This window comes from Lissotriton helveticus, chromosome 8, assembly GCF_964261635.1.
Source record: "Lissotriton helveticus chromosome 8, aLisHel1.1, whole genome shotgun sequence".
NCBI classification, from domain to species: Eukaryota; Metazoa; Chordata; class Amphibia; order Caudata; family Salamandridae; genus Lissotriton; species Lissotriton helveticus.
The window spans coordinates 1,338,153,385-1,338,170,702 of record NC_136069.1 but is presented as its reverse complement, the minus strand read 5'-3'; the positions used below and the strand labels follow the sequence as shown (position 1 = coordinate 1,338,170,702).

The following is a 17,318-nucleotide window of genomic DNA, read 5'->3' as shown; positions in this document are numbered from 1 at the left end:
AGCCGACAGGCTTATCTCAGAGGCAGTGTGTTAAGCATTTGTGAATATACACAGTAATACAGTGATAGCACTACAGATGGACACAACACAGGTTTTATAAAAATAGGTATTCTTTATATAGACTTATATAGACTTAAACACAAGACCACAAACGACAAAAATCAACAATACTATACTAAAGGATGATAAAAGTCTCTTAGTTCAAGTTGTTGGTAAATGCGACAAAGTTCTCAACAAAGTTCTTTGATGCGGCACGCAAAGTAAACAAAAGGCTCGCAGATGGGGAGATGCGTCGGTTCCGTGACCCGGGGGGACGGTCGCGTCCTTTCTCAATGCTTGCGCAGAGTAGGGGACTTGTCGTGAGCCTTACCGGTGCGAAGGTTATGCGTAGATTCTCGACCTGTTGCGGTGCGCAAGATGGCTCCGCGATGCGATGCCGATGCGATGATCCAGTTGCGATGCGAGAAGATGGCGCCCTTGATGCGATGACTATGCGATGACGCCCTGGCAGCCTTGCGACGACTCTGTACTTTGGAGCCGCTTCTCCGGTGATGCGATGACAGCTCTCTCGATGCGTCGCGCTTCTCCGGCGATGCGACAGCTTCGATGAACACATGCTTCCAGGGAGATGCGACGAACTCTCGCTTCCCCGGCGTTGCGATGATTTCAGCTGCGGCAGCGACAGGCTTCTTCTCGATGCGCCGATCTTCCAGCTCCCAGCGGCACGCAAGTGACTGGAGTCAGAATTCCCAGCAAGGAACTTCAGGAGGGAGCTGGGGGTGAAGTCTTTTGGCCCTGAGACTTCAGCAGGAGGCAAGCACAGTTCAAGCCCTTGTAGATGAAAGTCCTCACAAAGTTCCTTCTCCTTTCCCTTGGCAATGAAGTAACCACTGCAGGCCAACCCAGCAAACAGCACACTGGCAGAGGGGCAGTCCAAACTCCTGCAGCTTCCTTGGTTCTTCTCCTTGGCAGAAAGGTTTCTTTTTCCAGAAGTGATCTAAAGTCTGTGGGACTGTGTCCCAATATTTATACCACAAAATCCTTTGTTCTCTGAAGGCAGAGAGGCCTCTGCCTAGTTCAAACAAGTTCCTGAGCACTGTGTTTACATGACTCTTCTCTTCCTTTCACTGTGCAGGGCAGAAACATCAGACGCCCCACAGGAGGTGGAGCCAGCACAGGGGAGGGAAGATGCAGCTCTGGAGCACTCTGTTGACAGGATTCCCCTTCTCCTTTCACTGTGCAGGTCAGAGACATCAGACAAGCCACAGGGGGTGGAGCCAGCATTGTGGAGGGAAGGCCCAGCCCTATTCAGGTCCCAGGTGCACTCTCCCCCTCCCATCTGGAGGTAAATCTCCCTATTCACCACTGGGCTGTCCCAGGCTGTCTCATGGAATTTCCCCAGCCCTGTCACACACAAACCCAGACAAGGAATACACAAGTCGCAGAGGCGGGCTCAAATGGTTAGGCAAGCAAATACCTACTTTCTAAAAGGGGTATTTGCAAACACAGAATATTAAAATAAACTTTACTAAAAGATGTATTTTATTATTCCGAGTTCAGGCATACTAAACTCGAATTTCTACCATGTTCCCTGAGTCAGTTAGGATTGTAGGGATGTAACAATCTTCCATGCCCATTCTAGTTTTTGAGAACAGGTAGCATTCAATAGTGAAAAACGAAAATGGCTGTAATTCCTACTAGAACATGCTACTCACATCAGAGCATGTCCTACCTTATACTTACAATGCACCCTGCCCTTGGGCCTACCATAGGAGTGTCTAATAGGAAGCAAAGGGAAGGTTTAGGGACTGGCAAGTGGGTGCACTTGACCAAGTCGACATGGTAGTCACAGACTACACACAGGCCTTGCAATGGCAGGCCTGAGACACACTTTACAAGCTGCTTCTGTGGGTAGCACAGCCAGTGCTGCAAGCCCACCAGCAACATTTGCTCTACAGGCCCTGGGCACACATGGTGCACTGTACTAGGGGCTGACAGTAGATCAAATAAGCCAATCATGGAATCCAATTTAACATAGGGAGCACTTGCACTGTGGCACTGATTAGCAGTGGCACCAAAACATACAACCAGCAAAAATATGTCAAAACAGAGGAGGCAATCCGGCAACAATTGAAGGGAGACTCACGCCAATGATGTCAGGTCTAACACTCACCCTGTCACACTCACTCCCCTTAATATGGTTGTGTAAACTTAAGTGAATTGCTTTAAGAGAGTTGTTAGCCACTGATTGACTTTTTAGACCATGTCAATCACATTACACTGATGAACCTCAAATAGGGTTAAACATCTGTGCAGGATTGGTTTGTCTCCTACAGCTGCCTTTGAATGGCAAAGCCACCTTTTGAGATTCAAATCTTTATTTGAATAAATAACATTAATATACGTTTTGAGGCAGTGAGTATTATATAATACAAAACTCACACAAGTCCTCAGATGGGGTCAACACGTAAAAGGCTTTTTATTAACATTCTTTACTATGTTCAGTTGTTTTTAGAGAATTCCAAGTATATTGACAGTGCTATACAAATAATATAAATAGGCATGTTCTGTTAATTTCTACAGTACAATGCAACGTTCACCAAGACACGGTTATCTACGAAGTTGGGACAGATACATTTAAAGTGAACTTTATCACCCCTGATCATCATCCCTAAGTTTGTGTATTAATATTTTAAGTGACACTATTTCTTTAGATGATGACATCATTCCGCACTGCTTTTCAGCAATAATATGGGTGAGGCTCTAGAAAGCCCAACATTACCATAATCAGGTGGTTCTTCGTGTTGAAGGAGATAACTCTGGTTATAAACTTTAGAGGGAGTGGGTTTGTATTTGGTCTGGGAAAATATTTTGTTTCTAGCAGCATATCTACACAGGTATATGATTTTCTTACCATGTTCACCGCTGAGTAGTAGGCCCATGTTTTGCATGCTGCCCCGTTTGCCTCTGGTCCAGAGCGCCATGTTGGATACCACAGGTAGGTGTGAGTGTCTCCTGGTTTTACAGCATCATCTTTTCGAAGCCACTCGGGTGATTCATCTTCATAACCCCTCCCTTCAGAAGCTTTTTCATATGAGACACCGTGAGCATGAACAGAATAGGGCCTGGAGGCCAAGTTTTTAAAGTGCACCTGAAATAAAGAGGGCTATGAGTTTAACATTGGGTGGATGTACATCACAACAGTAAATTAGAATAACCCGACCTCCCCTGGGGAATCTGGGTATAGAAAATAAAGAAAGCAAGGGGAATCTTTGGGGTTATTTTTTGTAATCAAATATCAATAATATATTAAGAGAACACATTGTACAACAGGAGCAGCATAATAGCGGATTTCTGTGAATTATTCTGTACGTCAGCATGCACTGAATATGACCTGGGGGTCTCAGTTTTTGAAGTGCATCTGAAATAAAGATAGATTTGACATTGGTGCTGGTGATTGTAATGTGTCGGTGTCGAGAACCCGAAACCACGGGCTCAAATAAGCGAATAGTTAATCCCCAGACTGGAGTCTCCCAGTTCCAGCATAATTCCTGTATTTCTGTTGAGAATTCCTCACCTTTGCAAGCAGGGCAAGCAGTCTACAGACATAGCTGTTATCCAGTGTTTGTAATTGATGCTTGAGTTAAGAACTAGTGTGTCCTCATTAATCTTCCCTCATAAACACATCCGGGTGTTGAAGTGAAAGATGTGCAGAAATGACCAGGCACTCAGTGGCATAACAATGTACAATTAGGAAAGAACGAATCTGGTAATGATGAATGCGAATCTAGATTTTATAAATAAATGAACAATCGAAGTGGTCATCAATGGTCAGGTTTATCCTTTACAACCAACCATTTGGGGGTGCATTAGTCCCCAGTTTAAACCTGTCAGTGGGTATAGTATACAACGAGTTTCCTTTCTAAGTTTCAAGTACAGACAGCTTTAATGATCTATTGGCAATCCTGTTTTTTCCAGTGCATAACATATGCTTACAGTGGGCTTTGGGTTAGCTCCTTATTCAAGATTGGATGGCTTTATTGTCATGCTCAAGTTTTTAGTTTTGATTCAATGCCTTTCCTCCAACCTACTTGTGTTTGTCCTACCCAGGAGCGAATCAGTCTCCTAGTGTTCCGATTGCATGAGTTGTATCCTCCACTGCTGACTTGATGGGAATCTTTTATTAATTTTGCATTTAGAATTCTATAGGAGTGCATGAGTTACTTTACTCTCCTCTGCATGTTCCTGTGCTCCACACCACTGCATGTTCTCTTTTCACTCTTGGCTCCTGCCCTCACTACATGATGTTTCCCATCAAGCTCCCTGTAGACAGCTGGCTCTTTATTAAGTTGACCAAATGAGGTACACTTTGTAAAAGGTATATAGGCAAACCCCGATTGGTTTACAAAGGCACAAATGCTCTCTTTTGTGGTAGTGTGGGTGAGCAGTTAGGGTTATCAGAGGGTAGGCTAAGCATTTATTGCACACAAAAAAAGCAGTAAGTAAGACACCCCCCAATAAAGAAATTTGACACCAATTTATAAAAATAACACTGATTTTTATATGAATTTAGATACCAAGATCATCGAAATCAGGTAAGTACTTTTCGAGGTATGAATTTCTACAGGGTCAAAAGTTCACACTTAGTGCAATTTCTGGAGCGGTAATGTTATCCTATGGGGGAAAAACATATATTGCATTTGGGCACTTATCAGCGACTTAAGGGGCTTTCCTTATCCTGGACTTAAGATGAGTATAGGGCAAGGCCCAAGGCAACACCAACAGGTCACCTTGGGCGGCACATGGGAGGCTGGGTGCAGAGGTGTGTTTCAGAGTCGGGTGCCCTGTTCACTTCAATGGAGAACGGTCCGGTTGAATAGAGGCTGCAAGCTGAGACTGGGGGTCAGTTCAGGTGAATCCACAAGGGGGAGATGTCCTTGAGATGCTCAGGCATGTAGGGACACCGTGGGTCCACTTCTCAGGCACTGAGGCTTAGGTTATTTTAGGCATTGGGTTTGTGCTGCAGGAGACACGCACGGCTGAGGGGGTCTGCACAAAGAGGCTGCAGGTGGGAACTGGGGGTCCAGTCAAGGCAACCCAAGGGTGGGCTCAGCCTTTGAGGGTCTCAGGGCCCCATTGGCACAGTCACCTTCCTCGGACTCAGGCTCTGAGGAACGGGTGCAGAGGTACTTTGAGGTTTTCGGACAGGAGCTTTTGGAAGCTACTCAGTCTTGGTTCTGCAGAAAAGGGGCAAAGAGGACAGTTGAGCCACTCTTGATGTGGGTCTCACTGTCCCTGAAGTCCTTCGATGTACCAGTTGGTCTTCCGTAGTGTTGGTGTCTGGTCAGGACACAACAAGCCTTGGTTGTTGCAAGGGGTCCGGTACCCCAGATGTTGGTACTGTGCATCTTCGGTCAGCCCTGGCATCCCCTCACTTGGAGGGAGGGCGATTTGGATCTATGGGAGCACAACAACTTCTTCCTGGGAAGCTGCAGCATTGATAATCCCAGTAAGTAGCAAGACAGTGAAGTAGACCATGCTTCTTTGGTGCCTGCTGCTGCAGAGGAGTAGCCCCTCTACTCCAAGGGAGTTCTCTGGTGAGTTGCAAAGCACTGGCAGCCCTCTGGGTCTCCTAGAGTTTTCACAGCGGCAGGACGAGTCAGTTTCTCCACCCGGGTCAGGTGCAACAGGCAAGCTGGGAGGGTTCGCGCAAAGTCAGTAGTTGCTCCTGTGTTATCGTGTCAGCAATCTTCTTTAAACCATTCTTTCTTTGTGTCTGTCAAAACTGGAGTCCTAGCATCAGTGGTGCCATATAAATACTGTATTTAGGGGTATTACAATGAGTGCCAAGTAGTAGCCAATGCACTACCTACCTTTAGGGTGACTACACCCTCTATATGACCATTTCTGTTGGGAAGTGGGCATAACTCTGACCCAGGGGACCTAATTCCAGCAAAACGAAGATGGTGGAAATGTCCTAGTCTTGTGCACTTCAGTCTGCCCACCTTAAGGGTGGTACTAGCCTGAGGGTGAACACACCTACTGACTTGCTAATTTTCGCACCTGTCCTAGTGCCATATGGGCCATGGGCACGGGGTGGCATTCCCCCTGCCTGTGGGAAGCCTGGGTCCCATATCAAAAGTGGTGGAGGCCTTTGAAGCTTCCTGACTAGATATGCTGTTTACTAGTCAACCTGCTTGGAGGAGGAGACAACACCTCCTGCCAGAGCAGGCATTGTTACCGACCTCAGAGAGTGTAGTCTTTCACCTCCAGTGGTTCAGAAATGCGTCTGTGGTGGCATACTGGACAGGACCAGTCAGTCAATACACTAGAAGTCAGTAGGTTTTCATGGGGGTACCTCTAAGGTACCTTCTGGTTGCATGTATTGATAAATACATCACTGGAATCAGTGTGGGTTTATTAATACGAGGTTTGTTAAAATACTCCATAGGTTTCAGTGAAGCCATTGTGTAGCTGGAAAACTTGTTTTGACCAGTGCCCAGTAAATACCTTAAGATGACTTCCCTGTACACTTGTTCCATCAGTAATTGAACTGGACAGCACAGGGGCATATCTGTCCATGCAGGTAGGTCCTCACGGTTAAAACAATGCACCCTGCCCTAGTGCTGTAAGGCCTGCTGTAGGGGTGACTTACAATTATTACATGTAGCTTTAGGGGACATGGCACACAGGGTGTGTGCCATGTTGTGTTTTCTCTTTTTAGAGCACCTTGTCACGCAGCCTGCAGTGGCAGTCTGCCTGAGTTTTAGTGCTGGGTCCCTTAGAGTAAAAGGACAATTGTTGGACGAAATGATGAACAATACAAACATTCACCCCCATTCACAAAGATCTGGGTTGAATCCATCGTTCTTTTTTTCAACAAGCAACCCCAGTTTGGACCCAGCCATATGCAAATCAAACTTGACCTTGTTCCTCATGGTAACTGTCCAGCCCGAACTGCCCTGCCAAGCCATGTCCTCCCTGGATGGGAAACAAGCATCCTGGGATGGATTTCAGGGCATCACCCCATATCAGCCAGGCTAGCTTGAATTCAGTGGCGGAGGGAGCACAGGACCTATGTCTGGGCATACCCTTCCCACTTAGGGCAACTAAAGCAAAAGGAACAATTGATGGACAGAATGCTGAACAATGTAAACATTCACCCCCAGTCACCAAGATCTGGGTTTAATCCATCATTCTTTTGCTCACCATGCCACCCCAGTTTGGACCCAGCCAGATGCAAATCAGTCCTGGCACTGCTCCTCATGGGAACAGTCAAGCCCGAACTGCCAAGCAAGGTCTTCCCTGATTCGGAAACAAGCATCCTGGGACCAGTTTCGGGGCGTCACCCCTTATCAGCCAGGTTAGCTTGAATCCAGTGGCGCAGTGAGCACAGGACCCACGTCTGGGCATACCCTTCCCACTCAGGGCAACAAAAGCAAAAGGAACAATTGATGGACGGAATGCTGAACAATGCAAGCATTCACCCTCAGTCACAACGATCTGGGTTTAATCCATTGTCCTTTTGCTCACCACGCCAACCCACTTTGGACACTTCCATATGCAAATCAGTCTTGGCTCTGTTCCTCATGGGAACAGTCCAGCCAGAACTGCCAAGCCAGATCCTCCCTGGACTGAAAACAAGCATTCTGGAACCTGTTTCGGGGCGTCGCCCCTCATCAGAGAGGCTAACTTGAATCCAGTGGCGCAGAAAGCACGGGACCCACATCTCAGCATACCCGTCCCACTCTGATTGACAAATGCAAAAAGAACAATTGATGGACAGAATGTTGAACACTGTTAAACATTCACCCCAGTGATCTGGGCCTAAACCCATTGTTTTTTTGCTCCCCTTGCCTGGCCTGCCAGTTCGGGCTGGACTGTTCCAGCATCTGTCGAGACCTGGCTAGTTACAGGGACAAAAAGCTAAATATTATGCATTTCTAGTATTAATATTATTCATATGGGCTCACTCATTCCCTGAGTCAACTTGGAAAGGCTGACATATGTACCTGGCTGTTTTGCAGCTATTTAGGGGATGAAACCCCATGGTGTTTTCGTGCCCTAAAATGTCCTATTGAATAGAAAGAAATAGGCCCTCTACGATAACATGGAAAAAAAGGCAGACTGCATTTGTTAGTTTTAAATAAGGACATAATTCACCCAGTGATCAAATACTTGGAAATGTGGCTTTCAGATGCAATTGCAATGGTACGATTTTTATTTTTAATCTGATCAGTTCACGCATTTCTTGAAGTTGTGTTTTTCATTTATTTTTGAGAAATTGCAATTAACTCTGAGGACAGTAAATTGAATCAAACACTATATTTTGATACAATGTGATATATAGTCTAGCAGTTTTGAAAATAAATATAAATATCCCGTAAGAGAAACTCTAAGGCCCTGATATACAAAGCCCCTTTGCAATCGAAAACCCTGCAAATTGTGGCCTGTCCAATAAATATTACATTGGTCGTTCACAAAATAGTATTGCATTAGCAAAAAGTCAGTGTGCAAATCACGACAGCTTTTTAGCAAATGGAATTATAGTGCATCAGGCCCTACTGTTTTTAAACTCCACTCGTAGATATACAATCGACGTACCTGTATAACGTCATCAACTTCTGCTCTGATGACAGGTCCAAGGATGCCCAGATGCTCCTCATATTCCCCTTGAGTCTCGGGTCTTTTAAAAGTACTATCCGTGTAACGCCGAAAAATCACCTTTTTGTATAAGCTGAAGTTTGGATCACTTCTAGCTCTTTCATTTCCAAGTGAGCTACAATATCAAATCAAATCAAAATTCTTTATTTCGATTCATTTAGAACCATAAAAGATACATATAAAATCACATTCCAATAATTCAAATCGGTTTGTAAAAAGCATGAATACTATACATCGCAATAAGGGCTTTTAGGACGAATTTGTGAAGTTCAACCTGCCCCTACAATATAAGAAATAATTGTATATAATGTCAGTCAATAATGATTCAAAATGACTTTGTAAAGATGAAATGATAATATCTAGGAATATGAAGCCCACTTCACTGTGATAATAAAGTGTCATTTGTGAACATATGCTAAATGCAAAAGCCAAGCCAGCAAGGTAGAACTTAACAGTGTTACACATTGACAGTAAAGTTACATGCCTGCAACAATCGCTATTTTGGCTAGTTTTTTTGATAAAAGGAGTCGGCTGCGGTTAAAGCATGAATTTCAATGCGGGTGATTTGACAAGATGAATTCAATGAGGATGAATTTATAAGTTTCATTTTGGCACAATACAGAATGCTTAAGAAAACGCCCCTATATCTCACCGAGGGAATACATAAGAACTGTCACAAGGAGGTAATCTTTTCTGCAAACACAGGAATAATTTGATGCCACGTCAAAGGGTGAGCGGAAATACAGGTAATGCATTCCACAAAGGTTCTCTTTGCCACAAAATTATTAAAACACTAATACAAGTTCAAGACATATGCTCCAAGCCCACCCGTTAATAAAGGATGTATGACGTTACAACGTATGCTTTTACCACGCATGCTGTTACAACGCAGTTTTTACAACGCAAACCTTTACAGCGCATAGAGCTTTGGGGTGCTGGATAGTGAATAGTTTAATTTACTATTCCAACTCCAGTCCCCGTGGACACTAGGGAAGGTGTTGGATAGTAAATTAAATCTATTCCCTATCCTAGAGCGCCCCCCAGCGCAATGCGTTGTAATGGTTTTTGTTGTAAAACCTGTGTTGTAAAAGCACTGCGTTGTAAAAGTTTCGTTGTAAAGGATGTTTCCCGTTAATAAACAATAATCAATAGACATAATTCACAAAGGTTTATCTGTGATGTACTTTCTCCTGAATTACAGTACTTGGGACCTGCTTCTGGAATTTAGGAGTTAGGCATGAGTACTACAAGAATAAGTCACAGCAAAATCTTTGTGTATCAGAAACAATATCTATTAAGAATCTATAGAGTGATAGCATAAGGATTCTTAAGCTTTATAAAAAGTGAATACAACTACAGATCCACCAAGAGCGGTCAAGAGATACATTTGACAACATCAAAAATGCTAGGGCCACAATTTACTACATTTTTACGCCGGTGCTAGCATGACGCAAAGCAGTGCACTCTATTTACTACCTAGCACAAGAGGTGTTTTGCGATAGAAGGTGAACCTTTCACAGCTCCAAGACTTTTTGATGGGAAACATCCTTTACAACGAAACTTTTACAACGCAGTGCTGTTACAACGCAGGTTTTACAACGAAAACCATTACAACGCATTGCGCTGGGGGGCGCTCTAGGATAGGGAATAGATTTAATTTACTATCCAACACCTTCCCTAGTGTCCACGGGGACTGGAGTTGGAATAGTAAATTAAACTATTCACTATCCAGCACCCCAAAGCGCTATGCGTTGTAAAGGTTTGCGTTGTAAAAACTGCGTTGTAACAGCATGCGTGGTAAAAGCATGCGTTGTAACGTCATACATCCCTTTTTGATGCACCTTTGCATCAAGGGGCGCTAATAGGATGGATCAACACAAGCACCCATATGTTTTGATGCTAAGTCCGATCTACTAAGATAGCCAGATTGTGCTTTGGACACCTATTTGAAGCAGGCACAAAGAAGGAGAAATGGGTTAATTTTTTTTTTTAACGGATGCATTGTATATGTGATTCAGTGCGCAGAACGCATCCAATGCATTCTCAACTCTGCACCATGGTGCGAGGCTGGGCACTGCACGATGCAGCCTGTGCCAGGGAAGACACCACCAGCATTCCAATCTTTCTAGATTTGGTGTTGCAATGTGTTTTCCCCCAGCACAACAAATTTCGATGCTGTGCTGCATGGGAGATTAGTAAATTTAGGACTAATATACTCAAAAGCACAAAGATTCAAATGCACAGGAGGTTCTCTAGCATAATAGAAAAACACAGAATACACCTTCAATAATCATTCCTGATGTTTTTTTTTTTACCAGGTTTGACTTTACCTTTACTTGCCAATGGTTGGGAATACACCTTTTTAAAATCTGGAAATAAATCAAAGCATGATAGTCCTTGTTAGACGAATGAATGGCTTCCTTTCAAATATCCATACAGTGAGATGCGCAATTCAGATACATATACACTAAGAGGGAGAAAGAAGCAACTGCCTTAACATACCCTTAGCTGCCCGATGCATGATTCTACAACAATGAGAGGGTACTCCTACCTTTTCTACACCCTGCGTGGTGGTTAACAGTACTTGTAGGATACTCACCCATAGGTACCACCCATGGCATGCTTCATCATCGGATCCTCACCCACTACACCTTGTGTGAGTGGGCAGACTCCACACAGTTTGTTAGGGGAGCAGTTATGTACTAAGGGATTTATACTAAATGGTTACAATTTCCTGCTGGTTCTTCTATACTCTTCTTTATTTTGTGTAATTTTGACAAGATTAAAACAAAAATAGAAAGGTGACTTTATAAGGGCATATTATGACCCACAAGTCACAAGGCGATGTGTTTCATCCCTACTCTCTGCTCCTCTGTTTATTTTGGGTCATTGGACTTTCTTCAGGATCATTCTTGTCTCAATCCCTTACAAATAATGGTACATTTTACCACCTTGAACAACAATAGTGTGGACTATTCACACTCATGCAAGCATGCATTTACACACCATAACTGGATATTGCATCTGTCTACAACTGCCCAGTTAGTAATCAAGGCTCCATAAGGACTCTGGAGGAGGATGAGCTCTGTGGTAACAATTCTTCAAGAAATGCACGGGATATAGTTCCTGTCCTCCGAGCCCCGTGTGCAAGGAAATATCCTGTCATGGCTTGTGCCACGGGTAGTACCTCTGCGTGAGGATCCTACAAAATAATATGAGATTTTCAGGGTCTTCTAGTAACCACCCAACAGGAGATAGAGAGGGCAGGAGCATCCTCTCATTTTGATAGAAGCACAATTCAGATAGTCACATTGAATGGGATCCAGATACATGCCTCCAAGTTCACTGATGGAAGGTTTAGGGTACAGGACCTGGCTTCTGAACTTGTTAAGGATATCCAGTCTGTGTTGCCCCTTCCTGTGTTGTAGCTCTGGAAGGTGGAGAAGGTCAGTGCACTCCAATATTAGGGGCTAATCCAGAGCTATCAGGATTATCCTGGTTTTGGAGAATATCAGCTTTATGTTTACTAACTATATCAGCAGTATCAGTGGAAATGTGTAAGAAACTTCCCTGACTGTTCAACCAAATGGGTACTCGTGCAGCTCAACGTCTTTCACGACCCACTTGTGGTTTGCTTGAAAAGCTTTGTAGAAGGAATCTGCTTCTGCATTTTAAACACCTGGAAGTGAAAAGTGATATGCAAATGTATGGCTAGAAGCAATGCTTTATTTGTGAAAGAACGCTTTGTGATTGCTGTTGTGGGCCAGGAGGTCTTCTTGGGGACTCACTGTCCCAGGGAGCACTGCTTTCACCCAGCCCTGAGTGGAGGGGCTCCTTCCACATTCCTCCACCATCATGCATAAAGTGCTATGATATCTCCGGCCACGTGGGGAGGAAGAGCCAGGGCACCCCGCCCCCTCACCCTTTTGTTTTTGTGATTGGGGGCTAAATGATCTGTCTGATCAGTCCGCATTATACTGTTCAGGTACCGTTGCCACTTTATTACTCGAGAGGTTGCCTTCATATCTCCATTCCTACATGCACTGATTTCTGCATCTTTCTACACTTGCTGGGGTGGGACTCCATCCCCAAGTATTGACTCTTTGTGTGTCTATACATCTGCTGGGGACTTCAGCCTTTACCCAGTGGTGGCTGGTAGGGAACGGTGGTGGGAGGTGAGGGGGGCCTGGTATAAAGGAAAATAAAAAAGAAACACCTGCTGGTTATGTCAGTCGCCAGTCGCCACCTCCCCTCTACACAAAAACCAGGAAACAAGCACCCAGCCAAACAAACGCTGCAATGCAGTATAGTGATTGGCCTTAGCTCTGTGGTTCAGCGTTCAGAAGGGGGAATGGGAGGCTAGGCATGTTCTCCACCCATGCTGTAATGCAGCATGGGTGGAAAACATGCAAAGCGCACATGACGGTTTTGCCAGCCAGAGAGGGCCGGCCAAACCATCATGCGCACTCAAGGTGCAGCCACCACTCCTCCTATCGAAGCGTTAATATCATTTTATTTTTTGTATTAAGCTTGCAGTTGAAGCAGTGGAATGATGCTCCTCTACCGCTGCCTTTAACAACTAATGAATCTGTCCCTTACCTGCATTGTTGCCGGGGATATATACTCGGCTGCACTTGAAGGGAGTATGTACCCCAGCAGACTCTCAGAGACTTACAGTGTGAGGTAAGCCATGCTGATTACCAAGAGTTTGTATTTTTTGCTCCCCGCTTGGCCCTAATTTATTAACTTGTTGCTTGGCTGCACTTGGAGGGAGTATGTCCCTCAGCAGACTCCGAGAGACTTACAGTGTGAGGTAAGCCATGCTGATTACCAATATTTTGTATTTTTTGCTCCCCGCTTGGCCCTAATTTATTGACTCTTTGCTCCAGAAGTGCTAATTGCTCTGAGAAATGTTTATATTAGGACCAAGAGGAAATCAGTTGGAATCCTTAGTGGATATGTTTGTGGCCTTTTTTGTGCCAATCGATGACTGATGATAAACCACTCTGAAAATGTATAACCATCAGTCCACATAGATCATGTAGGGGCACTATAATGCTCGAAGGTAAGCCCCTAGATAAGGTTATTGAGTTTGACTATTTGGGAATTAAATTAACTTGGACCATGGTATGGTCCTCCCAGGTCAAAAAAAAAGGAGCCTGAATTTAACCCGCCAAGCTTCAGCTATCGTAAGACTCTACAAGCCAGGCATACCTCTCCTGCTTTAAAAGTATACAGGGCCGGTGATAGAAGAAGTGCCACATAAAACCATCCGACCAGAGGCTAAACGATGTCTCTTAAATATGTGCGGTCCCACAGATTTAACAAGTATGGAGAGGCTCTGGGCTAAGCTGGGGGCAATGGTGGCAAAAGAGAAATAGCCCAGCTGTGGGGGGCGGCTGCTCCTCCAACGCTGGCTTCCTGGAAGAGGAGTCTGGACTGGTGCATGTTCAGGGAAAAGACTGTATATGTAGCACGAGGATGCCCCAGGAAGTGGTCCGTAGTGTGGTCTAGGTGAAACAACTATCAGGGAGGGATTTGTGTAGCCCCTGTACACTCCTCGAAGGAGGAAACATTGTCCCCTTGATGCAACTCAAGTGATAAATTATCAACGAAATAATGTACATTGTCGAACTGTAATCACCATTGTGTCATTTTTTCACAACAAATGTGTTAACGACGACTGTTATTTTATTTGTTTACGCTTAATAAAAAGACATATAAAAACAAAAAAAACAAAAGTATACAGGGCCAAGACAGAGGGTAGCGTGTTGTACGGGGCAGCGCTGTGGGGCTCTTCAAGCTTAACTTAACTTGGTGTAGCTGAGAACCCTTTTTTAAGAGCCCTGACTAGCCTCCCCAAAAGCACACCCTTAATTCTACCATGACTGGACATGGGCATCATGCCAATGGTACACAAGGGCCAGTTGAGAACCTTACTCAATTACACCCTTACACCCTGGCCGTAGAAGATTATTAGAACGGCTTTAAAGATATAGTAGTGCTAGACAAGGTTGGTAAAATCAAGTGGGTAAGCTATGTAAAGGATACTTTCATCTTGCCCGGTTTCCAGGAGAGTTTTGGTCCAACAATACTAGCATGGCACAACTATCCAGGGACACATCAAGGAAGCCTTTTGATGGTATAGGTGGGACTACGAGCTAAGGAATATGAACCATGACTCCATAACTAGTTACATCAATGACTTCAAGCCCAAAGTTAAGTTTGAACCCTTCCTAATTATATTCTCTGATCAGTTGCCAGACAACTGTGCCTTAAATTTTGCTATGGTACGTTACGTCTTTTGCCCCTATGCTCCAAATGGAAACCTAAAAGTGATCTGTGCACTGTCTGCCCAGTGTGCCTACAGGCAGAAAGAAGAATCCTGGCCACACTCAAGCTTCTTCTGGCCTGGGTACGCACGCCCGAGGAAAAGCTGTATTATCCTGATCTGTAGACAGCTGGGGTGCCGACAGCTACACGTAGCACCCAGACTTCTGTGCATTGAGACATTAGAGCCAGTTGGTTGTGCAGTTGCCAAATATATCCATTGGAGCTGGAGTAATAGAACTAAAACTTTAGGGAAAAATCACTGGCACTTTGGCGTTCACCTCTGTGATATCCCTCTATGTGGAGCCAGATACCTACCACGTCTATAGCACAGCGCTCCATACTACTGGCACCTGTTCTGCTGTCCATATTTTTATATGCCACTAGAAGTTTCAAGTTGTTCCTCATACCCAGCACATGCCGCTCACTTCCTGATGTCTAGTCCCAATATTGCTACCTATACGGCCTCCGGCACGCAAGTTTCCACGATTTTAGACATATTGACTCAGATCCTAGTTTACTCTGGTACCTTCTATGAGTGTTGCCATGGTTTTTAAAATAATTTTGTTTTTATGTACCATGTTTTATTATATTAAAAGGTCTTTACGGGTCCCACAAAACTGTTATATTATGTTTCATGTACTTTTATGGTCCTAAAAACTGAGTAAAGTATTGTGATGATGATGAAATCAGCTGCGCACTTGACCTCCTCAAAGCCCCGACCTCTTACCACTAGCTTAACTAGCTTCCTCACAAATGGCATGGGTGGGTTGCACACAGAGATTGAAAGTGCATAAGGAAGGGGAACACCTCCTGCCCAGCAATAAGGACACCATTAAAATCAATAGGCAGCTTTGCACCACCTAAGAAGCTTCCTCTTAAGCTGTGCCCTGCCAAAGGCACTAGACCACTGGGGGTGAGCCTCTGGCCTACTTGCACCAGGAACAGAGGAGACAAGAGGGAGTAGGACAGGTGATTGTTCCAACAAGGGATATGCCTTGAGGTCATGCAATAGGGTTCTGCAACTTCCACCAGAAGCCACTACCTATGTGATAGTGCTAAATAATGTTCTATTGCTACAGAGCAACCAAAATGAGGATGCTATTCAATTAAAGCACTAATTAGTGAATTGGTCAGGCAGTAATTTTGCACTAGATAGTTGTAACATTTTGTATAATAACATCATCAATGTACAAAGAGTGAGCTGGTTGTGTTTGTAGCCCCAAAAGGGAAACCGGGGACTGTGTGGTTATTAACTTAAGGGACACACATATGGTTGGTCACTTATTAAATACGCTGTCCAATGAAGGATCTCCTTATACTAGCACTAAAGCACTCCCCCTGGGCTATTTTTATGAACCTCATCAGGTGGCCCCATCCAGTCATAACTGGCTCACAGTTTCTCTGAGTAACCCATTCACAATTTCAACTCATAATAGTTTTACCCCATCTCGAACAAATTAATTAACTCCCAAGCATGACACGTTTTAGGGGCATAAGATCTAATATCTACTTAACTGCAGGGATAGAGCCCAAGCTGGGATTATTGGGGCATTTGTGTCAAGATAGGGAAGGTTCGGTACCCAGCTCTACCGTCGTAGTGAGGCAAAATCCAGGGTTAGAAACCACTATAACATCCCCCCAGGATAATGCACATACCATCCAGAGTGATGTTTACCCCTCCCACCATGGACAAGAGTGTACATCTTTACCCCTTCTAATACTGAGATAATACACACCCTTGATCAAGCTTTTTCTGGGATCTTGAACAGCCTCATTGGGGATTTTGTGGTAATTGGGGGCGGGGGGGGGGATTTTAACTGTAGGCTCTGTTCTATTTCTAACACCTCTGTCTGTGGCCCCCTGGGTTGCAACAGCAAAAACTATTCTCAATTTTAGCAAAGTCCTCGCAACAACAATCTTAACGCATTGATGAGTAAGCACTTACTTCTATTCGTATTAGAATTTACTGGCAACCATCTAGGTAAACAGACAACCTTTCAAGGTAAAGGTTCTGGGAGCCTAACAGACTTATAAATATAGTCACAAGGTTGCTGATTTCTCGATCATAGACAACTGTATATGTGACCACAAACCACTTTCTCTGTCTCTGTGGGGAAAACCCAGCCCTCCATTGCCCATACTATGTTCCCCATAGAAGCTAATTGTTATAAAGGTATATGCCGCAAATGGGGAGAAGTGGACCCAAGACTTTTCTAATTGATCTGACAGGAAAAAATGGGAACTAGCTGCTGACATGTCTAGAAGATTAAATAGATCCTGTCTGTACAATGAATGAGTTCAGTGTGATAAGTAGCACTTTA

At 44.3% G+C, this 17,318-nt stretch overlaps 1 protein-coding gene across 1 annotated transcript in view; it reads right to left on the bottom strand.

Annotated features, from left to right (window-relative positions):
- Nucleotides 1-17,318, bottom strand: part of F5 (coagulation factor V) — a 711,267-nt gene that overhangs the window by 195,737 nt on the left and 498,212 nt on the right. The window contains exons 14-15 of the mRNA XM_078658317.1: nt 8,605-8,779; nt 2,915-3,151 (exon numbers count right to left, since the gene is read on the bottom strand). Coding sequence (XP_078514443.1) covers nt 2,915-3,151; nt 8,605-8,779 — 412 coding nt within the window. The remainder of the gene's footprint in view (nt 1-2,914; nt 3,152-8,604; nt 8,780-17,318) is intronic.